Source organism: Misgurnus anguillicaudatus, chromosome 25, assembly GCF_027580225.2.
Source record: "Misgurnus anguillicaudatus chromosome 25, ASM2758022v2, whole genome shotgun sequence".
Classification (NCBI taxonomy): Eukaryota; Metazoa; Chordata; class Actinopteri; order Cypriniformes; family Cobitidae; genus Misgurnus; species Misgurnus anguillicaudatus.
This window is the reverse complement of record NC_073361.2, coordinates 10,342,569-10,367,353: the sequence shown is the minus strand read 5'-3', so window position 1 is coordinate 10,367,353 and position 24,785 is coordinate 10,342,569. Positions and strand designations below refer to the sequence as shown.

The following is a 24,785-nucleotide window of genomic DNA, read 5'->3' as shown; positions in this document are numbered from 1 at the left end:
CCATCCTGTATCTTGATGGAAAAACACGTACATTACTTCCCCACCTGAACACAAGTCATCCCGTGTTTACAACATTATAAAACAAGAGTAAATCAAAAGTAAATTCCAGCTTCATGCAGAAAATATGTACACTTACAATACCTAAACGAAGTGCAGGTAACGTTTCGAAGCATCTCATGAGCTAAAGCAGATTAAGGTCTTCATGCTTGTTTATAACAGTAATAAAGTGTAACCTGACAAAACCGAGAGCTGTACATGGGCAGCATTTGCCTAAATTAAAAGTACGCTTCCATACTTTTTTTGCTGTAACAGACCGCATGCACGGTACGAAAGTGAGGTGGTTGCATTTCGATGAATGACAAAGGGAACGAATGCGAGCCAAAGACGTATAATGTGTGACGTAACATTAAAGCTGTGACTAAACCAGCAATTATGTATTATGAATGAAAGGATGAAGTAAATAAAAGCAAGGTTTATAAGCAGGCCAGTCATCCATGCTGCACGTGCAAGCGGCGAAGATGCTATGAGGTGTTTACGTGTAAAGGCAGAATCGGATTGGACGTTAAGGAATATTTACCCGTCCTCAGACGAGGTTGTATTACGCTGCTGGTGCTCGTGGCTGAGGATGGACGACAGCGCGCCTCGTGTGTCAACACCAGTGCTCACACTGCAGGGAGACCACAGAGAAAAAGTTTAATATGCATGGCTATAAACACACACTTCCTTCGGGACTACAAAACAGTGAGGCACAGACTTTTGACCTTCAAATCTGTTATAAAGTAATAAAACCATTGCAAAACTTGCTGTGTTGAATCATAATCCTATGAAACGGCCCATCCCTCCGGTTTCAATTCCAATGACTGGAGTTTGACCTGCGCTCATGGTACAGCAGTTTACTTCAAGCCGAACTCTCCCCAAGTTAGTTATCAAAACAGACGGACATCATTCAGAGTTTACACATTGCATGCTTATTAAATACTTTGGTTAATTTGATGATAATTAAAATCTTGGCAAAGCACTGGGCTAGCAATGCAAACGTCCCACCAGTACACATAATGAAATGTATGAATGCACCACACATATATAACCACTTTCGGCATATTTAACATTGATTAGCTGGCCACAGACAAGATGGATACAGAGACAGATGAAGAGGAGAGTTAAGCATGCACAGTTATCCTCTTTGTGAAGGAGATTTTCAAAGGAAGAGGAAACGTGCACGAGTGGGTGATGGAGTGTGTGTCAGTTTAAATGCGGGAGAGAGAGAGAGAGAGAGAGAGAGACAGAGAGAGAGCGCAAGAGAGACTTAACTAGCTCAAAACAGATGACCATAAAAAGTTCACAGCAAACCTGAATGGCGATGGGGGATGGAAAAATGATGGAGAGACAAGCGACGGAGACGGAGGAGAGATGTGAGAGAGATGGAGGAAGGGATGAGAGACACAGGACAGAGATTATCAGATTAATGGCTGGTAAGACTGTCTAATTGAAAGGCAAAGAGGCAGGTATAATGGCCTGGGTGGAGGACACACATTTTAGGTTGCTGTGGTCTTTACCCATACCAGTGTGTGTATGTGTGTGTGTGTGATTGTGTATGTTAAGCTATGTCCCAATGAAACACACCCAGTTTGTGTGTCATCCCCCACGTTACATTGCTCTGGTAATGATGACATGATACTGACTTCACCGACTATTACTGGATTTACAACAGTCACAGTAAAGATAAAAACAAAGAGAGATGAAGTGAAGACACGAAATACGAATCCACTGTTTAAGGGAATAGCTCAGCCAAATATGAATACGGGTGATCTAGCGAAATTAGACTTATAAGGTGTCATGAAGCATTTTGATAAGAAAGTAAATGCAACAAACAATGTTACAAATGTTACAAACATCTCTTCATGTACTATTTTGCACATGATTTCAAATGACATCATACGAACCAATTTTGTTGTTTTTCCAAATTTAAGGGGAAAATTTTCATTACCGCAACATGTCCATGACTGGATTTGGGTTCTTTGACAAAAATAAAAAGCTTCAGTGCATGTTATACTCTAAACATTTACAGTAAAGAAACATGTGGTATTTGATGATCATTGGTAAATCTAGAGACAATAATAATGAATATAAATGTGTCCAAGACCAATTTTATCATCCTCCGCAACAATTTTCAATCATTGTTTAAGCCTTCAACGAACTAACATTTCAAAAAAATTGTTGGAAGGGACATAATTGACTGTGACACTCAAGATGGCTACCATGTAAGCAGTTCTTATTTTTCCTCTCCAGATAAAAGTTAAAATTTTGTTTGTCATGGTACCTACACAACTTTTTAGTTATCATTACCGAAACATGAATTTGTAAATCATATATTTAATGTAATATCATGTTGCGGTAATGATAGTTTTTGATAATGATAATCTAAAAAATTTTATAATTCTATAAGAAATATTTTTTAAATCCTCTAAAAATAATGGATGTACTACGTTCAGACTTTAATCTTATATGTGCAAAAAAAAATTGGCTTCAAGGGCTTTTTAAAAAATGTGACACCTTTTAAGTCTGGATTTCGTGAGAATCACCCATACTCATCATTTACACACCATCATGCCAACCCAAAATCTATACCATTCCCTTTTTTAGTTAAAATTAAATACATATTTAAAAGAGTTTAAACAGCTGAATGATGCGAAAACCATGTCAGAAGTACAACCCATTAGCTGCATGCCAGAAAACAATTTAGTAAGCGCAGGTATACTGCATCCATATTAGGGTTAAACCTGTTTGTGTAGGCACACCATGTGATTACCTCCACCTCCGTGTGTGTGTGTGTGTGCACTAGCATTTCAATGTGTGTGTGTGAAAGAATGCTGCTGCTCTGTTTCAGGGCCGGATGACAGGCACGGACAAGTGCAGGAACCGACGTGTTGGCGCTCTGAGATATCGCTGTTTTCTGCCTAGCACATCACCCGGCAATATCAGTTTCAACACCGAGAGACCAAGGAGATAAAACCCAGAGAAAGAACAGAGTGAACGAGAGGCGCGGGGCTTAAAAGAAAAAGTAGAAAAAGAAAAGTGATGAATGAGAGCAGGAGGCGAGGTGGTGCAGAAAGAGATGAGAATCTAGACAAACGGGACGGGCCAGTTTCCGTGTTTGCTGCTTGAAGAACTGGGCTGTGTTAACTGCCCACTCCCAGGCTTTGTTTCTACTAAACACCACCAGGGACAATGAGGGGGAGGGAGGGGGGTGGGGTACGGGCGGGGGGACGTATTAGGACCTGCACCACCCTGAGGTATCTTTATCAATGCAGACCGTACACCCACAAAACACTACAGAAGGACTGATATTAGTTACTGGAGTTAGACTGCCACACACAAGAGCACTGCCAACCTTACTACTTTTTTTCTAGTTATAGTCATTTAAGTTTATATTTAATTTTAGGCCAGAGGTTCAAATCTATATTTCAGAGCATGCACAACATGCATAAGTGCACTGTAAAAAATCCTTGTTGCACTTAAACTTTTAAAGTAACTTTATTTGAAATGACTTATGCTAATTCAAAAAATAAAAAAATTTAAAAATGTGTAACAAGGATTTTTTACAGAGTGAATATTGCATTTGAAAGTTTAGAAATAATCGCAAATGTGCATATTGTTTGCAATAACCAAATGTTATTATATTATTATAATATTTCAAAACAATATGTATAATCAAAGGTTTAGATGAATGTAGATAGCAGACCGACCGGCGAGACAGTGTGATGATTTCTTTTCCCAGAAAAAATGTAAAACTTATTTATCAAGCTTTCAGATTTTAAATGTATAATAATTTAATTCGATTTTAAAAACTTAAAAGTATTATCGCACTCACATGTACTAGAGCTGCAAAATACATAATTTGAGCATCGAAATCGCAAAGTGCGCACTTGCAATTGTTTTCTTTTCCCAGAAAAAAAGTGAAACGTATTTGTATATCCAGCCTTCTAGTTTTTAAATGTGTATTAATTTTATTTAATTTAAACAACTTAAAGCAACACCATGTAGTTTTTTTACCTTTAAATAATGTCTCTAAAATTTTTTCAGTGATAGAACAACTTTTAACTGGACAAATTGTACTGTTGCTGCAACCTGAGCAGCCTCCTAGCTGCTTCAAGCACACTCTGAAAGTGGCGGTGGAGGGTGGAGCACACAGCCCCGCCCCTCCCCCTGCCTGCAGAAGAGTGTCTGATACCAGGCACTGTTGCGCTTTTCAACCACATGGGGGAGCTCTAAGTCATTTTAACATGGAAACTACATAGTGTTGCTTTAAGGCATTATCGCACTGCATATCGTATATAACACTGTTTAGCAAGTTATCGCATATAAAAAAAAACGTGCAGTGCTGATTCGCATACAGTAGCTGCACAAGTTTCTTTCGACTTACAATAAATGTACGATGAAGCAACCATTGCTTATTTGTATTCCTTATTAAGGGTGTCACGATTTCGCTTTGAAATCGAAATTAGGGCTGCACGATTTGGGTAATTTTTCCCATTGCGGTTATTCATGCTAATATTGTGATGTGCGATTATAATAAATGGTATCATGAGTCAACTTGATGGGTTTTAAGGAAAATCCAATTTGTAAAACTAGAAATGTTTTCGTATTGCCACGTGATGTAGCAACTGCTCGGTGTCAGTAATCCTAAATCCAAAATACTGCCATACAACAGACGTAGAGTTTTTTTTTAGCTACCAGATCACTGTCAACCTCCTCTGCATCCATCTTCGCTCGGACGACGCACGCCACAAACGTCCATGCCACACATGCACTGCCTTTTTTTAAACAGCAAGGAAAATCATCAAACTGTTATCAGAAAGTTTGTGTTAACAAGTCCACACATGGATTTATTTAATATAATTGCAACATTTTGCTGTCATATAATTGCACAGGCTGACATCGCGATTGCGATGCGATTAATTGTGCAGCACTAATCGAAATCGATCGAAATTAAGTCACAACCTCGAACTTCAAACAAATGCGAGAGCGCGTGCACGTGAGACAGAGAGAAGCGCAGCTGCTTATGACGTGCTGGATTTATTTCAGGTGCCAGGAGTCCAAGACTTGCGCATTAAGTACATGTGCGTGCAAGAAGGAATCCTCTCTGTACAAGCTCTCTCGCGTAAAGTGAAGCCCACAAACCCCCATGTGAGGAAAACCCCGCAATGTGCATGTTAATGTGAAACTATCATAATTATAATAATAATAATAATAATAAATAAATAAATAATAAATAATAATGTCATAGCATTTTTTGTCTTTCAAAAAAAGTACCCCCCCCCCCCGAGAATCGAACCGTGACATTAGAATCGAAATCGAATCAAAGATTCGGAGAACCGTGACACCCCTATTCCTTATAGCACAGTACTTTCTGATTATTATTCACATGTACTAGGGCTGCACGATTTATCGTTTCAGCATCGACAGCACAATGTGCGCATTTACAATAGTCACGTCGCAGAACAATTTTTTCCAAAGTTAAACTAATTTGGATGCCTTTTCCTGTGTTATACGAGAATGATTTTAAATGACAGAAAGAAATGCAAGTCAGGGTTTTTTAAGTCATCCAGTATTTCTCCTATCGCAATATCGCACCAATATTGTGCACTATGCAATATCATTAAACCATTCTATTACAATGGTTCCATATCCAAAAAACATCCATGGTACTTTTTGAGATGGCATCTTATATTTTAAAAAAGCATGTAGATTCCTCAATCATACAGCAGAAGTGGCTGCAATGTGACAAAAATATAAAAGATGCAGAAAACTAAAATCATCTGACTGTCTAGTGTGCGGCAACATGTGGAAACTCCAGTAAGGCTCGAGTTCCTTTTACAGCCGAGGGCTCGGATTAGTACAAAATAGTGTTTGCACATCAAACCCAGGTTGTTTTCTCAACGAGTCCTTACTCAGAATTTTTTACTTCCCATGCAACTTTGGCCTTGTATATTGGCAATGACGATAAGGAGCCGCCACATCCAGTTTTCAGAGTTCTTTTTCACAGTAACGTGACTAATGAAATGGAAAACATGATGAGTGCAACTTTTGCGGAGCTCTGGGCATGCGACGGGTTAAAACCATCCGTATCTGTTGTACGTATCGCCGTCATCCTGTGAGGTTGACTGTATCACTTCAAAATATCATTCAACACCTGAGATGAGCATACGTCAACAGGCACCGCGTTGCGCTGCACAGGAAGTGGCTTTCATTTTCGAATCAACTCTGGCTGCGTCTCCCTGGGGCCGAGCTCGCTTTATGCAAACCAGCTCTGTATCTGTGCGAACATCTCAGATGCAACCCAAAACAGTTTCTAAACTGAACACAAAAACGTATAATCTTTGCAGGGTTTTCAGAAGGGCATAGTAAAATAGGAAAGATGCAAAGTGTGATCTGGTTCTCGCTGCACACGTGGTGTTTTAGGGGGGATGGGGAACCCCAGCTGTGGTGCAGGCACTGTAGTTCCTGGCTCTTCAGAGGTTAAGAGATGATGTAAACAGGCATGCAAAATGAGGGGTCCTTGGCAACAGACAAGTCAGCTGTCACACCTCACAGGTGCCTGCGACAGGGATGAGTCTTTACCCCTCTTCCTCGCCTTTATTTGGGCCTAAATGGCACATATGGTAATTTGGTTTGGTGCGGACTTCACAGTGGGGTACTGCGAGAGCGACTGACTGATGTTAAAGGACGGCACAGTCTCGACTCATCTCCATATCCATGCAAATACTCATGAACAGCGCTGTGTCACAAAAGACAGACTGGTTTTACTGACAGGGAGAGCATTGGAAAGGGTTCTTGTAAGCCAAGACAGACACTGGCACTCGTTTTCCTTCTGCGGAGAGCTGTGGTGTGAGTTACGCAGGACTGCAGATGCAGGGTCCATGCTGAAAGATCAGTGTGCCATTGACAGCTGCCTGGAAAAAGCATACACTGTCCACCCCTCATTACAGATGGTGTGTGTGTGAACACAAGCTCTCTCCCTCTCACAGAATATCTCTGTCCAAAACAGGGCGGCCATTTTAAGATGTTTCCTTGAGGGAGAAACGAGACCCTAGAATGAAAAGAATCACAATGATGCGAGAATACAGTCGTTCTCAGGCTTACTGTGGTTAAACGGTGTAATGTATGGGGTGAAAGGAGTCTCAGGGCATCTAATTTCCTTCCCGCCTGTTGTTCTTCTGGTGATCGTTCCTTTATTTAGTCGACGTGTTCGTGCAGGATCCTCCAGACAACTTTTGTTTTGCATGGCCTGGCTCACTTGAAGTAATGCTCACCGAATGGGGATAATAGCAAAACAAAGGTGTACATTTATACCCGGATGCAATTTTCTAATACGCGCCTTTTTTTAAGGGAGTTTCGGAATTTTTGATTCATCCATGGAAAAAAATTCCGTCACAGTCCACTTTCACTTATTCCTTCTCTCTCTGTGAGCAGTGCTGGTTGGGGTGGCACATTTATGGCAGAAAGGACACAGCGGGCCCATGCCGTTGTCCTTTGACAGTTGTCTATCTGTGCAACAAATGGAACATTCATTGAGGGGCAACAGTGACAGCTCGCTCCATAAATCCAGGGGCTCACAGCGGGCTCTCCAAACCTCATGCTGCACACAGCTTGGATGCCACAGCTAAGCATCAGTAACTAGCACAAGTTAAACATCTTTGTGGCCTGTACATCTGAAAGTCACATCTAACTAGGGATGCAACTATTAAAGATTATGTAAGATTAGTATGCATTCATTAAAGAGATAGTTCACCCAAAAATGAAAATTCTGTCATCATTTACTCATCCTTATGTTGTTCTAAATCTGTATGAATTTTTATTTCTGATCGACACAAAAGAAGATACCCTGACAACCGACGGCAAGCACACCGATTGTAACCATTGACTTCGGGTACCGTCAACTGTGCTTAACATCATTTATCAAAATAATATTTTCATTATTTATCACAATACTTCTTAATATTTATACTAATATTTGTTTTCCTACTATGGAAGTCAATGGTTTAATCAGCTGTTGTCTACCATCATCAAAAGAGCTTCTTTTGTGTTTATAAAAATAAACATGATAATACATATGAGAGAGAATAAATGATGACATAATTTTTATTTATGGGTGAACAATACCTTTAATTTGACAAAATTAATGTACAAAAATAACATGAACATACTTTTAAACAATTGTTAAAGTCTTTTGTATTTTCAGTTTGTGTACTTTTTCTACAATTCTTTTGGACGCAAGTAGGGCTGAATAACAACTAATCGCAACTACTTGCAGAATAAAAGTTTTTGTTTACATCATATATGTGTTTGTACTGTGTATAAAAATGTTATACATTTACACACATGCATTTATATATTTAAGAAATATTTGCATGTGTATATACATTTTTATATTTATATATAATTTATATTATATATATATAAATATGAAAATTAATATACACAAAACATTTTTTCTTAAAATTATGCATGCATGTGTGTGTATTTATACATACATAATTATTATACACAGTACACACACATATATGATGTAAAGAAAAACTTTTATTCTGCAAACGATTAGTTGGGATTAGTTGTTATGCAGCCCTATACGCAAGTAGAGAACTTGGAACATGGTGGAAAAAATAACCTAGCTGGCTTTGACCTAAACAGTATAGCTGCCTTTTGAAACAAAAATAAGTGCATATGTATCCATTTTAGTGATGTTTTTAATAATATGAAAATACATCTACTATTATTTTTTTTTTTAGTAAAAATGATAATAAACGAATAATAATACAGGTTCATCCTGGACCATGTTCTGCGAGTCATCTTGACAGCTTAATATTACACATAAATAAAATGTAAATATTAGGGTTGGCAATGTTAACATGCTAACACATGCTTAGAGTTGCACAATTAATCGTAAAAAGATTGTGATCTCATTTCTATCACCCAAACAATCTTAATCCAGCATTTCTACAAAAGTGGAAAGTCTCTGCAGTTCTCGCGACAACACGCAATTACTAACCGTGTCTGCAATGACGTCTTGACGTCACATCGGGTGTTGCGCAAGCCAGATGTGCTTGTGCTCGCTCCACCGATACAGTGGATGCTTTGCCGAGAAGTTAGACAGAAAGAAACAAAAAAAAACTAAAGAGAAGTGAGGCAGAGCAATGCACAGGTACGTCTGACAAGAACCCTACATTGTTTTAGTACCAAAAAGAGGGTCTTATTCTGGAGTGTGGGCTTTTTATTGCCATCTTGTTTATTAACCTAATGTTCAGGGATTGTAAATCTTTAAAATAAAAAAAGTTCTTGAAAATCGTGATCTTTATTTTAAGGAAAAGAATCGTGATTCTCATTTTATACAGAATCATGCAGCTCTACTCATGCTATTAATTCATTAATTGCATTAAAATATCTAAAATAATGTATTTATTTGAAGTCAGTCAGACAACCAGAACCACGCCCGGGCTTGATCCGCGAGCCGTGGGCAGGAGTTTTTTAATGCTGCACCGCCTGATTGGAGTGTAGCTCTGTTTCACGCACATAGGCAACCAATTCAAGAACAACCAAAAGATGCGTGCATATTCTTTCAAAATGCTCTTGCCTAAGTTTGTCACACAGTGCGCCAACCATCCTGCACCAAGACACATGCGCCGTTTGGTGGTTTGTGGATCTGGTTTGTGTGTTAACCAAAAACACGTGGTGTTGCGAAACCTTTATGATTTCTTAACCGTAACATTTTAAAGCGCGGTTAATAATGAAACTGGTTAATCACTGCATCCCTAACATTACACAACTTCTGATGTAGACCAACTTCAGAAATGCAGAACTTTTAACCTATATAGCACAGCATCCTAACCAGGCCCTATATGAGAAAGCACTAAATTTATTTAAATTCATGTTAATGGGTTTCTATCTCAACAGCCACGAGTACATCATCACGACGAGTGCATCCGAATCTCACTGGTCCGAAATCCTGTTTTACAATGAAATCTTATTTATGGCACAAAGCAAGTGAAAGATGGATATGAATGTTAATGCAAGATTTAAAGCAAATAAAATCTAAAAAACACAACATAAAGGCTTTGCTAAGAAACTAAGCGCGCTGTGCCTCACCATAAAAAACAAATCTCACAATACAAGTGAAGAGATGCTGCTGATAACATCTCTGTTTTACGCACCGTTGAGGTGTAGGTGTGGTTGCAGGTTTCATAAAATACGCTCCAAAATCTCTATACACCTGAGAACACAAAGAGACGAGGTGGAGAAAAGGAGAAGGTGGGGTGAGGGTACCTCCAGGCCTTTCAGGCCTGCTAATCCAGCAAGCTCCTACAAGTCATCCTGAATGAGACCCGCGATGCTGTTGCACACACATCCTGTATCTACTTCACAATGAATGCACCAACACTCCCCAAAGGGATTCCCTCGCAATTGTTCCCAAGTTCAAAGTGAACGAAACCGAATAAACAAACACTACTAACGCAAATGCTCCACAGTTATTGTCTAAAGCTACTTTTAACAGAGACAGACAAAGTTGCACGAGATTGCGATCTGCTGCGAAATAACGTGCTAGTCAGTCAGGTTTGGAGGCTGGCGAGCTGCCACTCTAGGTTTTCCATCATATGTTTGGAAGACTACGAAAAGTAAAACGACTGGAGGGGAGACTGATGTCGAACTAGGCAAATATGCCTTTTCAGCATACTATAATGGAGCTCTTTGTAAAGCCAAGAAGAATACAGCCTTCATGGAGCTGATGCTGAGACTATCTCTTGCTGCTCATATGTGCACACACTACACATATTCAGGCATGTGGTGACCATGCATGATTTGTGGCTGTTCATTTTTTTCCTTCCCCAAAGAAGAAAGTTAGTTGTGAAAGCCTAGTACTGAGCTCTGATGCTATCTTCAGTCATTCCCTCACTCCCTTTTCTTTCGCTCAATCACTTTATCGGTTGTGCACATCCCCTCCCTTCTGGTCCTCTCTTGGCTTTTGCCTAACGTTGCATGGCCTAAACTCCAAACCAGGGATGTACAAGGCCAAAACATCAAGCCGTAGCGGCAGCCCCCCACCCCGCCCCCAAAAACCCAGCCCGTGTGACTCCCTTCAGCCAATCGCAGCCCGGCCTGCCAGCTGTTGGCTATTGCCGTCCGCCTGAGTGACAACCAGGCCGGCGGTTGCAGCAGGGGTCATCCATCACACTCCAGCGCATGCTGACGCGGAGGGCTTTTCGGCTACGCTGAAGCGACTCCCTAGCATCGCATCACGTACTGCCTCCCCCCTCCTCCCCTGCGTGAAATAAGAGTCACATTGTTTTTTTCTTTCGTACAGCTCCAGAGTTGCTTTGCAGGGTCTCTCTACATAGGCTGCTGCCTGAGGACACGCTCCTACAAGGAAGCGATTCATGTAGAACAGGGGGTGGTTGAGGCGTTGAAACTTCAGAGAATTCGAAGGCTGAGAGTGTTAAAGTCCTGAGTGCTTTTTTTCTCAAATGTGGTGTTTAGCATCAGGCTGACCATCCTACAAACGTCTGTAAACAAAGAAACTGATGCACGATAATTCATTTCTCACTTTAAATCCAAACTTGATTGATTCAGTTTGTCCTGTAAACCAAATGGCAAACTGGAAAAGTAGCTCAACCGTATAACCAAATGCATTACATTTACATTCATGCATTTGACAGAAACTTTTATTCAACGCAACTTGCTATAAGATATACTTTTTATCAATATTTGTGTTCCTCAGACCATTTGCAACAATATGGACAAATGTGCACAAATGCATCCGTTGTATGACAATAGTGTCCGTACAGTTCAACATCAGTGCATTGTCCTTTAAGAGTCAATTCAACTCAACCCATCTTCATTGACAGATCCGACTGACATCAGCTAATACATAAATGAAAGCAAGTTTAAGCATGGCAGCATTCAAAGGAGGGGTGGTCATTACAAACCAATCTCTTTTGTAATTCCTTGACACTCTGTAGAGGCGTTAGGGCACCAGCATTTTGGCTACAGTTGCCGCAAAGGCCTAATTTCCATCTCTATAGCCCCCCTTTAATGTTTGCCCACAGACTGATAAAGAAGGTCCCATCAGATGTAAGCCGGCACCAGAGTGGGTACAGATTGGTGGGTGGGTGACAGCTTTAACCACTGAGGTTCTCAAAGGATGAAAAGGGGTTAAAACACGCAAGAAGGGACAATTACAACTTTCAAACAAAGGCAAACAAGCTTAGCTGAAACCGTTGCATTGTTCAACAATGGAAAATGTTCTGGTTTCCTCTAATGATTTTGAAGAGCACCAAACACTTTTTCATTTGGCTTGAGATTATAAGACAACGACCTGTTTAAGTATTTAATGTTTACCACCAGTAACAAAGGATGAGATTGGGAGCTATAGGGTCACCAAGCATTCTTTCCCTGGCAAAATGACTGAAACCTCTTATTTACCTACAATTCATAAACACAAAACGTATCATAATTTTGAAAACCTGAAAAAACATCCAGTATCCACCATTTCCTGTTCAGCAGAAGTCTAACATGCTCACACTCAGTCTTGTGGGATAGGCCATTTCCTTAGAAAGGCAAGAAACAGGCGGTTGAATCACAAATACAGACAAGAGGCTCAAACACAACCATTTTATCAGGTGAATTAATAAAATCTATGGTGTTTTGAAAGGCAAAAACAATGCAAAAGAGCACAAACGAAGCCAACTATCATTAAGACACCAATCAGACAGGTGAAGTGATAGTTAAATAAAAAATTAACAAACTTCAAACATCAAGAAAGATTCATCATCCAAAAGTATAAGTGCCTAGTTTTAAAGCCTGTGCAGTAGATCCTGAATAAATTTTTTATGGGTTTTATGAAGATCATAAGTTAAATTTTACTAGACAGTATTTTGTGGTTGGAGCAAAGATGAGCAAAGCAGCCATTTTGTCTGAGTTGCCGGCAAACGTTAAAGTCTTTTTAGATAGACCCTTGATCTGGTTTTCTTGGGAGCCAATCAACAGTGGGGTTTATCTTTTCTTCTCTCTGATTAAGTTTATTATTACCTTTTCTGAATCATTCGGTAACAAAGTTCACAAGCAGAGATCAAACCCTCTGGTTAATGATAATACTCCTTTGACAGAAGTGTCGTAAGTGATGCTGAGGGAAGAAATTAACAGCATCTACAGCATTTTCTGATGACTAACTGTGATAAAGATGTTTTGAAATGTGGCCGTTACTGTTCATCCATACTTGTAATCTTGTTAGCAGGTAGAGACAGGTTGGCTACATTAAACACGCTGTTGTTTTTAACCACAAAGTGAAATCCTACCAGCAAAACTAGTGACATTTGTTTAATACAAGTGATGCATGGGAGTCTGGTCTAGTAAAGAAATGGTGAAACATGCCTTGCTTTTTTATATTTATATAAATTGGTCTTATTTGTTGTTGACCTGGTGTAGATCTAACGAAACCTTTCAAGGTCATAATCTGGATCAAAGTTCACTCCCATTTCACTCAATGCAAAGAAAAAGTAGACTAATCTTATTGTTTGCATGCTGACAACATGTTAAATGCTCTCTCATTCTACACTGCAAAAATGCAGCGTGAAGTTAAAACAACTTGGTTTTACAAGTCAATTCAACCTACTAGTTTAGGTTTTTACTTGTGATAGGTTGACCTAACTTTCAAAAAACAAGTTGAAATTGTTTAACTTAATTTGTTAAGCTAAATGAACAAATGTAAATGGGTTAGTTACAAAAATGGTTTGCCAAAATGAGAAATTCAAAAATCTTTAAAAAAAACTTGTTTAAAAGCATGCATCAAGTTTATTTCAATGCACATAGTATATTTATGTTAATTTTATGCAATAAAAAATTACATTTTTCTGAAAGTTAAGACTGAATGAACCTGAAAATTTAAAATGGTGTAACCGCCAAAGAATGAGAAATATTAAATATTTTATCCACCTTGATGGCATGTAAGCATAATCATATAATATTTTAAAAATATTATCTTATTAGTTATTTCTAAATGTAAATTTTAATGCATTTTTGTAATATTTGTCCTAAAATATGCTAAAAACAGCTCTGTTTTCTAAATAATCTTTGACAAATGATGTAAAAATGTATGTAAAAAATAATATTACACTAAACTAGATTATTATACTTTATTCCACATTTTTATTAATATATATTTATATTTTAATTAAAAAAATACTAGTTACACCAATTGACACAGACCGGTTACACCACATTGACATGTTTGCAATTATTCCCCAAATATTCTGTCAAATTAAAATAAAAATGAAATTTAAAAAAAAGATAATGTATGCAAGTAATCTGCAAATTTATTTGTAGATTTTAACCCTTTTACATTTAATTGAACCATATGGACACAAAATAATTAACTTCACGTCATTGACCCAAATAACTATTATATAAAATATTATTTAAATTACAATTAAAATCATCAAAATATTTGGTACACTACATTTTTACTTTAAGTTTGACCGTAAAAAATACAAAAAATTCCATAAAACTTTTCACCTAATGTGAAACTAAAGTGAAAGTTTAAGTTGAAATTTTTTTTAGTGTTGCCAATTCAAGTAATTTTGTATTATTGTATGTCATGAGAGAATGATGTACTTTCTTGTAAAGCAATAAAAAATAGACTTTGCAGTGTTGAGAACATTTGGGTAGATGTGAAATATAATCCAGATGCTGCTTCACCAGACTCACCCTATTTTTAGTTTACACTACTTCACAGATTTAACCATTTTGAGATGTCTTCTGGGTGGTTCCCTCAGAAATATCTAAACGTGCGGGCTTGCTGTAAAGTAGGTGTTGAAGGAGGGCAGCGTTTCTGTCTGCTCATTGTGTACACGGCCCCTGATGAGAAAGGCCCAGTTTCAGGAGAAGAAAGAACCATGCTCGCTATCTTTTGTGCATTCTCCTCAGGGGCGCGTCAGGAGAGCCTGCCCCATTGACTCCACGTTTCCCATGGGAGCTTGACAGTGTACCATTAACCCCAGACCAGAGGCAGACACACCTTTACCTTTTCACCTGGCCGTTCAAATTCACAGCTCTAAACTGGAATCGAACACCCACCTCAGAAACCCATTCAACCCTCGCACCACGGCTCCATCAGTGAGACGCTTTTATTTTGGAAACAGTAGCGAGCTTATCAACATCTGCTATCTTTTCTAATGCTGATGTCCGTAAACAGCATGAGTGTGGCCGAGTCAGTTTCAAAATAAATCACCTCTCATCATGTAGTGTGATTCTCCTTCTGACCACTAATGTGTGATGCAAGCACATGACTTCATGCACGTCACAGTTTTGTGGTGAATTATGGGAGTTAAGTTTTGGCTTAGGTGTGGCTTTTAGGAACCATTCATGCCTTTATGATTCTTCTTAGTCAGACCGTGTTGACTGGAATCTCAAGTAGTTCTGAATGTGTGTGAAATAAGTACTAAAGCGCATCCAACTACTTCGTCTAAACTCGCAGAAACAAGTTTTTAAAATAAAGACAAAAAGTTTGTCAGATCCTCATTCCATCACTAGTCAAGGCCTCAGTAAGGGTAACAAAAAAGGAACACGAGTGAAGTTTCAAAGCCACGAGTTCCTGCCTCCCTTCCCCAAACCTCACTCGATGTTCTCAGACCCCCCCTCCTTCACTCACTCCCTGTCTCCGCCTTCGTCCCAAGGCCAGTCCAGTAATCTCATCCTCCCATCCCCCTACGCTCCCAGCAGCTGTGCAAAGGGATGCTCTCAGGTAAAGAGGCCCATGTGTTTGCACAAGAGCTGCAAGAAGGTGTGTGGCCTACTTCTTTACAAGCCCGAGGAACAGCAGGACTAGGGGCATGCGCTTCATTCTCTGTGGATACGAGGCGTGTCCTCTGTTTGCAGAATAAACAACAGTACCTTTTCAGCGCAGGCAGGAGGACATTATGCGTGTGGGTGTGGATGGGTTACGTGTATGGTTCGGTTTAGAAGACAAGGATGACAGGGAAGGTTGTTATGCACTTGAATTATCTGTTCCTTATCCATCGCTGGATAAACAGCTAGGGGGAAGTTTTAATTACTAGTTCTAGACGAGCCAACTTCAAATAGGAAGCAGTACAGCACAACTTTCACTACAACTCTCCATTGTATTGCATTTAGGGGACATGCAAAAAGAAAATTGGATGAAATTTTTACTATGCTAGCGTGTCAAGACGGTACTACTAAGCATATGAAGTCCTGCTCCCGTCAACATGATGTCTATGCCTGTTTTTACTTGGCCAAGCAATTACCACTAATTATTATCATAAACATACAATACATGCTAAGGTACTTGCAAAACAATGACCATAAATGTCAACAACAGATGCTGTCAACATCTTATGTTAGCTGAGCTGCACCGCAGGATTACATCTTTTCCCAGCATGCACTGCAGCTCTAAGGTAAGATGTCATTAAGGCAGCTCATCCTTGCAGGCTATATTTGTTGTCGGTCTAGTGGCAGTGTTGCAGAGCGAACAGAAGCAAACAGACTCCCCTTGGCTTTCGATTACAATCTGACATAAGACCAGATTTGCACCGTTTACACCAAGGCCTTTCTGCAAGTCCTCCAATGTGGAAAATACACGCAATTGCGTATTGTTAACTAAGCATAAATACCCTTCTTGGGAAAGGAGAGAGCTCATGGCTTCCTAAACCTATCAAACTGTACGCGACGCATGCAGCGAGTCGCATTAGATTCAGAATTAATGCTTTTGCATTTATCATTTTTTAGAAAAACAGCATGATTATGTAAAACTTGCAACTGTATTTTTTGCATTCCCTCTCATGCAAAAACTGGTTGGGCGATGCTGTTGCTCTTTTTCTTCCCTTTCTACAACCACCCTCGGTCTGTCTGTTCCACCCTCTCCTCCCTCCCCGCTCCCGCTCCCTCCCTCAGCCAGCTCCACTAAGCAACAAGTGCTGCCTGTGAGTACCACCCCTCCCCCTCGTCCCAGCCTCCAGAAGCTATCGCAAATCCTGCAAGCAACTGCCAGCTGACAAAACTGTTTAGTCAGCAAGAGAGAGCCAGGCAGGGAGGGAGAAAGCAAGCTACAGGCTTTAGAACGAGAGCCGAGACAGAAAAAGAGTCGAACATCACTCGCTCCATGCTATGATCGCACTTTTCCACTCGTATGAACTGTCGTGTCGCTTTACGAACAAGCAGGACAAAGTTTTGAGGAGGATAATATGCTACTGTTGAATGTGAAAAATTCATTAGGGTCATCAAGCTATGAATTTCAATGAAAGGAAGACAGCCAAGCGGCTAACTAACTATTGTTCGTACACTTCCTTCATCTCTTCCCCCTCCACCTCAGAGAAGAGGCAAGTTTCACTTCCTGTCTTTCCTCTCATCTCCTCTTGCTGGAAACTCTTTTTTTTCTCTCTCTCTCTGCCCTGCCTCCCTATCCTGTCCTCTCCTCCATTGTGACATTCTTTCACATCGGTGATAGACATTGGGTTAGACTTTGAACTCTCAGCAAATACCAACTTTATTTGCTGGTTGAAGCAACTCGGGGGAGAAGCGGGGAGAGGTGATAAGGCAGGCAACCGCAACAGAGCTTCAGATGTTTTTTTAGCTATTCGTCAAAAGGCCCATGATGGCCCATTAGCCTGATGACTGCTTAACACACCAGATGATTGGGTCAGTGCTCTGATTAAAAGGTTTTGCCACACAATCCTATAGTTACTGACTATTCGACAACAGCAAACAACTACAACAGCATAAAGAAAGAAGGCAATATGCAATGCATCATTTTAATAAAGAGCATTAGTGTTGGTACAACACTCACCACCTTGATGCAAGGTTCTTCTTGATGGTTGGTTCCTAGCGCAAGTCAACAGAAACCACTTCAAGTCTCTATGATATTCATGACTTTAATAGTCTTTCCCTCATTGTAACTCCTTGGGATTTTTACACCAACTGAATTATCCACCAGGTCCATAATCTGAGGTACCAATTATGTCTATAGTATTTTAGTCTAAACCTTTCATCCTAAGCAATAGAAACAGTAATAATGATGCTTTTTTAGCAAAAGTGTATTGGTCAAGTCATTGGACCAGTACATTATCATGTTGTTTTGAAATATACCTTTTTTGCTGCTGGGTTTTGCAGAACTAAACATGTTTTCACAAGTAAAGATAAATGCTGCTTGTGTAGACCATGACAAGACCATGGTTTGTTGTTAGGCCCTCAATCCCATATATGACACATCTAGACTGCTGAACTATAATGAGACAGCATTCATGAAATGTCTGCATTCTTCTCACTGCATTAACAAAGTATAGGCAGAGATGGACTTCAACCGAGACAACCACAAATATAGCCAGGGCTGAAGTGTCAGCGCCCAAAACTATTCTTGTAGGCACCTACATCGAAACAAGCATGTGTATGCAAGTCTATTCTAAAATGAACCCTTCGTCGGACTAAAACACCAGTTTATTTGCGTGCTTATCCCAACAAAACAAATCCTAAAACAGGTTCACCCAATTGCTAGCAACTGCTTAATCTAGCGTGTATACAACAATACAGCTTAAAGTGTGTCACCTCCAAATGCACATTGGAGCTCATTTTCCTCCATCTCTCACGCCATCAAAATTTTTCCCTGCCTCCGTTCCACGCCACACGGAGGGATGGAATATAATCTTATCTAAAAAAGGCAGGATAAATATAGCCCGTGAGCCAAAGAGCCAGCCAGTCAAACTTCTAGGCCAAAAGCAGGTCCCTCTCCATCAGGATAACAGGACCTTCTTTATTACGTAATTGCAAGACCACAAAATTAGACTACCATACCATGTGACAATGTTGAAGCATTATCAAAGATACCAAAAACTATACAAATATGGAGACGTGGGCCGTAAACTATTTAAAATCAATTTTACTTGATTTAAATCTTGATAAAAATACAACAATTTACCAGGTTATATTTTGTGAGTTGTAAAATGGTTAAAGAGTTTGGCTCCTGTACAGAAGGCATCTTGGGAATTGCTATAATGAATTTAGATATAATAGCAATACCCAGGACGCTTTCATAGACTCAAGGGAGGAAGATCCTTTTAATTATCCTTAGATAAAAATGCCATGACTTGACAGTAGATCATTGAGAATGCAAATTGAACAATATTTCAATGAAAAAAAGCAATATCCATTAATGCATTTCACACAACACTATATAAAAAACATTTTGCTAGTAACAAAATATGGCAACATGCATGAGGTAGACTAACCAGCATAATAAATGTAAAACACTTCCTGACTGTTCAACATCCTTTCCCATTTTCCTCGGGGATCTCATTTACTACATCGTGTGTATGTTTGTTGAAAACACTAGACACTTCATGAACCATTAGTTAAGCTCGTACTGAAACCGGCTATTATTCGGTAGTTTGTCAGCAGACATCGCTAAACAGCAACTTGTACTTAACAAATTCTATTAACTTAATTCTATTAAAAACAACAAAAACATAAAACATTTCCTAACTTTTTCCTTAGTTTTAGCCAAAAGGGAAACAAACCAAAACTTAATGGAAACATCCTCCTCCTTTAGCCACAACATCATCAAGCTGATCCTTTAATACTGGCTACAAGGCCTCAAACACATGGTCATACAAAACATGACTGAAACTTTGATATCAATAGGCCCTGTCATTAAAACAATATGTCTCCAAGAACTTGCATAACATCATCTTTACAATGAAACTAAAGACAGATCACGTGGGGCTTTTATTTATGGACACGTAAGATCTTATATTTAGAGATGAGAGAAGCCATGATGTCTGTGTAGTGATAGTGCAGCAGCAGCTCGAGGCCCTGCTCGTCTACAGTGTTGAATTTCGTAATGGAATGTGAACTGCTCATCCGGATCCGTCCTCTCCTCCCTACCTCAAAAAAAAAAAAAGAGGCAACGCGACATCCTCATTTGCCACAACCCCCAACGATCGCTCACAACTGCGTATTTTATCGCGTGAGTTTAACACAAAGATGTAAAAAGTTCCTAAAAGCACATTAAAAAACAACGTCGGTGATGTTGGCGAGTGGATTTGCCACGTTTACCTTCTGCCTCCTAAAGTTTCTGCCTCACCGAGGAGGGGCGGAAAAGAGACGGAACAAAAATGCCTAGCAACCATTATCTAACCAGCGCGAGCTCGGCTGCTGTCTCCCGAGAGACAGACTCATCCATTCCTTCAGTTCGCTCGAAGAAAACTTGAGAAAAACTTGCACAAAACTTTCTTAACATCACACATGAACACGTCAAACACGTTCACCTTGACGATTCACATACGACTGTTATAAAGAAATGTTTTAAAAAACACAAAATTCTGACAACAAACCCAGCAGACCGTTTTTCAAACTTCATTTACCTCAGGCACCACCTGAACGGTCTAATCTCCGAATTTAGGCCATCCCGAAATAGATAAACAAACTTTGTGATGCAACAGGTTGTTTTCGGAGTACACCAAGCAAACACAAACCAAAACAGCGCAACTATACCAAATAGTTTACCTTTAAAAACGAGGATTTATTTAATCGATAGCTATATGGAAACGTGGCAGAAGCGCCTCGAGCCGAGGCGATCAAAGTGCACGCGAGATGAGCGTGTGATGCTCCGCGCGACAGCAGCAGCAACAGCGCGTTAGCTACCGCTAGCTAACAGCAACAGACTTTGAACCCCATCACCACACGCAACAACTTCCATATGGTGTTTGAAAAAGTTACCAAAGATTAACTTTAAAGTTAAACGTCGCCGTATCAGAAAAACGACGAGACACGAAACGCTGTTGTTTGAGGCAGGTTTGGGCTGTGCGCGTGAGCATCAGGTCTCGCGCAACGAGGAAGCTGAAGTTGGGAAGAAAAGTCTCCTGTTGCTCCGCATTAACTTTCCAACTGACTCCCAACACAAACCCAAATAAAAGACATCAAATAAACACAAAACATAGAAACGGCAGGCCAAGAAAGTGTTTTAGAAGAGCTGAGTTACTTACGTTTGACTTTGTTGGGGTTGGGTTGCTTACGCCGAGACATGATGATGGTGATGATGAACTGAGGAGAGAGAGTAAGAAAAAAGAAAAAGAAGCTGCAAAAGTTGTTCCGGACAGGAATCAAAATGGCGTTTATAAAAAGATGAGCAAAGTTCGTCAACTTTGCCTTTGAGTGTCCCCACTCTCCCAATTCCCCCCACGCCGAGATGCTTTAGGGAGGAGAGGAAAACGCTTATTTCGTTTTCCTCCCACTGCGTCTCTCTCTCTCTCTCTCTCTCTCTCTCTCTCTCTCTCTCTCTCTCTCTCTAAAGCTGATAAGTAAGGCGGAGTATCACGTGTTGCTTATACTCCAGTCTCCAAGGGGACGCGTGTTACTGAAGCTGCAGTTAAGACAAGCATCCCACAGACAAAAGTTACTCTGTGCAAAAAACACAAAAAAATTAACCTCTTATTTTCCCCTCACATCCTTTTAATATGGTACCCTAACCCAATCTATGCCTATTGACGGATGGTATTAAATAATTTATCCTCTTTTTTATCATAAAGTAGCCAAAAAGTATCAAAAGTAAAACTTCTCATAAGTAATGATGTATCAATCTGATACAAAAGTTTTTTTTTTTTTGCATAAAAATGCCCCAAACCGCACATGAGGGTTAAACAACAGGAACAAATATATAAACCAAATGAGATGTTAACTTTAAGTGTTACAAAAGAATGATAAAAGAGATTTAAAAAGTAAAAATAAAGTACAACCATAAAAATATAAAATGAGTAAAAGTTTGGTCAGCGTGCAACAGGTCCCCTCAAAAAATCTGGAAACTTTTAGTAAACTTTTAAGGTAGGCGTTGAACTACGGTACTTTGAGAGATGCATTACTTTTACATGTTTTATCATATGTAGCGTTTTGTCTGTTGTTGGTGGTTAAAGCTGCAAATTCCTACTTGTACTGATAGCAGGATATGAGACCCTCCCCATCCTCCCCCTCCTGCAGCACACAGACTGATTAGACAGACAGGCCAAACCTGCCCCCATTACACTTTCAACCAACCATCTCACTCCATTGTGATACTGGATAATATAATTGATTGACTACAGACGACTCTATCATTCGTAAATGACACATAGAGTTCATTTTAAAATTCTGATCAATTTTAAGTTAGCTTTAGATATATAAAATGAAAAGCAACGGCAGAACTTAATTTATAGTCTTACATCCATATGTAAAGAAGTTGCTAAATAAAAATTGATAGTTTTATGCATTTATCTCCAGCTAAAGTTTTTGATGTAGGCCCTAACACATGTGGTGTGGGTTCTCCTAGCAGAATCTTGAAGGGTAGACTGGGTCTGGTCAGGCATGATATGGGTCAATGAATAACTTGTTTGAGTAGTTTATGATTTCCTCCCAAAGTATTCAAGATGGTTGGCTGCTCACATCCAAGCAGCAAGTTTTTGCAAAGTGTACATTAACATTTAAAGTGATTTAAAAGTTTGTTTGATTATCATTAACCTAAAAACATATCAACCTGTATGTAAACTAGCAGCACAGCTAGTTTAAAATGTCGAGATGGCCCATGATCCTCTGAGTGAATGCAGCCGGCAAAGTAAGACAAGATGTAGTGAGACCTCCATCTTCAAACTAGCCGAAACTTGAGAGTGATGTTATTTATTGACCGTTACCAAGGCTTCCAAATGCAACCCTGTTGCTAAGGAACAACCTTTCACGGCAACAAAAGGTTTCCTTTATCCTCTGTGAACAAGGCTGAAAGAATACCTCAGAGCACCACAGACACCAACCAACTAACTTTACACTTTACAGAGATGCAAAACCATCTCATCAGATGCAACATGTTATGTACAAAAGTTTGTCAATTAATCAAAAGGAATCCCTAATTGATCATTTTTGTTGTTTGAAAAACTTAATCATCAGGTAGTTGTTTCTTCTGGCCAGCAGATGGCTGCTTCTAGTTTGGAGACGAATTAAGTATATTTAAAAAGTTGACAAAACAACAAATATTATATGATTGCATATTGAGTAAGATCACTTGTAAACATAGTAAAACTTCTAAGCATTTCTTCTCTGCATCTTCTTATACATTCTCAACATCAAGCATGCACCGCACATCAAAAATAATCAAATGCTAATGCATTGCATTTATAACAGATGGTACGGGTTCTTCAAAGATAGTGGTGCGAGAAGTAAAAAAACTGGTTTTACTTGGTGACAGATGACTGTAAAACCATGTTTGTCTAGTATATCCCTTGATGTTGCCGTACTTGGTTATCTACTTGGGCACAAACAAGTTATATCCAGTATTGGTTTATTACCTATAATGATAATCAACACAGCACTGACAAAAATATATAATGTTTATGAATCAACCAACCACTCAAGCATCTACTGTTCTTCTTCATTGCGAAACAATCTCAAGCTTGGGATTTTATATATATATATATATATATATATATATATATATATATATATATATATATATATATATATATATATATATATATATATATATATATATATATATATATATATATATATATTACGTATGTAAACAATTAAGTGAACAATTTACTCACTAAATCACAGAAAATACAAACATGTAATACCCAGCTTGTATTGCAACACTCGTCTGAGGTTTGTGTGATGAATGTTTTGGTCTTTTTAAAATGAAGTCAATGTATTTAGGTTAAAGAAGGAAGCAGAGGATATGAGAAGACAACTTTAACTAGATTTACCTTTCTAATATTTCATGTTAGGTCTGTATGTCTAGATTATCAGCTCTAATCAATTCATATGGATGGTATATTATCTGTTAATATGATAAAAATGTTGCTTGTGTTCTTTACAAATTAAACTGATGTTGATATTTCTGAAAATATTATTGAATTGTTTCTACACATTAACACTTTACAAATAAAATTCAATCAATGATGTATATCTTTTAATTTGAGGATATTAAAATGATAAATGTCATCTTTGATTCTCATCAATGGTGTGAGGATGTGTCTGTCTGAAAAGAGGAAACAGGACAGAGTTACAGTGATGGGAAAAGTGAATGGCTCCATCTATTGGTGAAGAGCAGATCGGCGCTGGTCAATGTGTTTATTCCATAGGATTTTTCCTGTATGGAGACACATTAAGATAAAAGCCTGCGAATACAATTTTTGCATGTTTCTAAAAGCATCTAGGGGTGGTTTCCCGGACAGGGATTAGACTAGTCCTAGACTAAAACATTTTTAAGAGCTGTCCAAACTAAAAACAGTTTGCACTGACATATCTTAAAATACATCAGGGCCCTTTGTTTTACCTCAAAATGCACACAGGTAATGTTTTTAAGTAAGGCATATTTGTCAAAACTAGATATTTTTCCTAATTAAACTAAGGCCTAGTCCTGGATTAAGCTAATCCCTGTCCGGGAAACCGCCCCTTAAGGCGTTAACATATTGTCTCAACATATAACTCAAATGAACAATTTTAATGCACAATTCACAGCCTTTTAGACTTTGCTTAGTCATATGTATCATAATAATGTAAACATCCTGCACTATTCCATATATATGTTTAGGCAATAATTTTATTTATTTATGTATTATGGAATATTGTATTTATTATACATTTTATACAATGATGATTGCTATTTTTACACTGATTCTTAAACATTATTTTGTGGAATTAATATATTGAAATGTTATCATTATTTCTTTTTTATTATTATTTAATTAAAATTGGTCTGTTTAGCA

The 24,785-nt window shown here is 38.8% G+C and overlaps 1 protein-coding gene across 4 annotated transcripts in view; it reads right to left on the bottom strand.

The window, feature by feature from the left end:
* Positions 1–21,318, bottom strand: part of rreb1a (ras responsive element binding protein 1a) — a 52,580-nt gene extending 31,262 nt beyond the window's left edge. The window contains exons 1-2 of one of the 4 annotated variants that reach the window (XM_055181607.2): positions 21,039–21,318; positions 578–667 (exon numbers count right to left, since the gene is read on the bottom strand). Coding sequence is in view for 1 of the 4 variants with exons in the window: in XM_055181606.2 (XP_055037581.2) it covers positions 21,039–21,078 (40 nt within the window). In the remaining 3 variants the exon portion in view is untranslated. Of the gene's footprint in view, positions 1–577; positions 668–10,208; positions 11,014–20,559; positions 20,754–21,038 lie in introns of those variants that run through there. The other 3 variants (XM_073863831.1, XM_055181606.2, XM_055181608.2) reach the window with 3 other exon arrangements.
* Between the last annotated feature and the right edge of the window lie 3,467 nt (positions 21,319–24,785).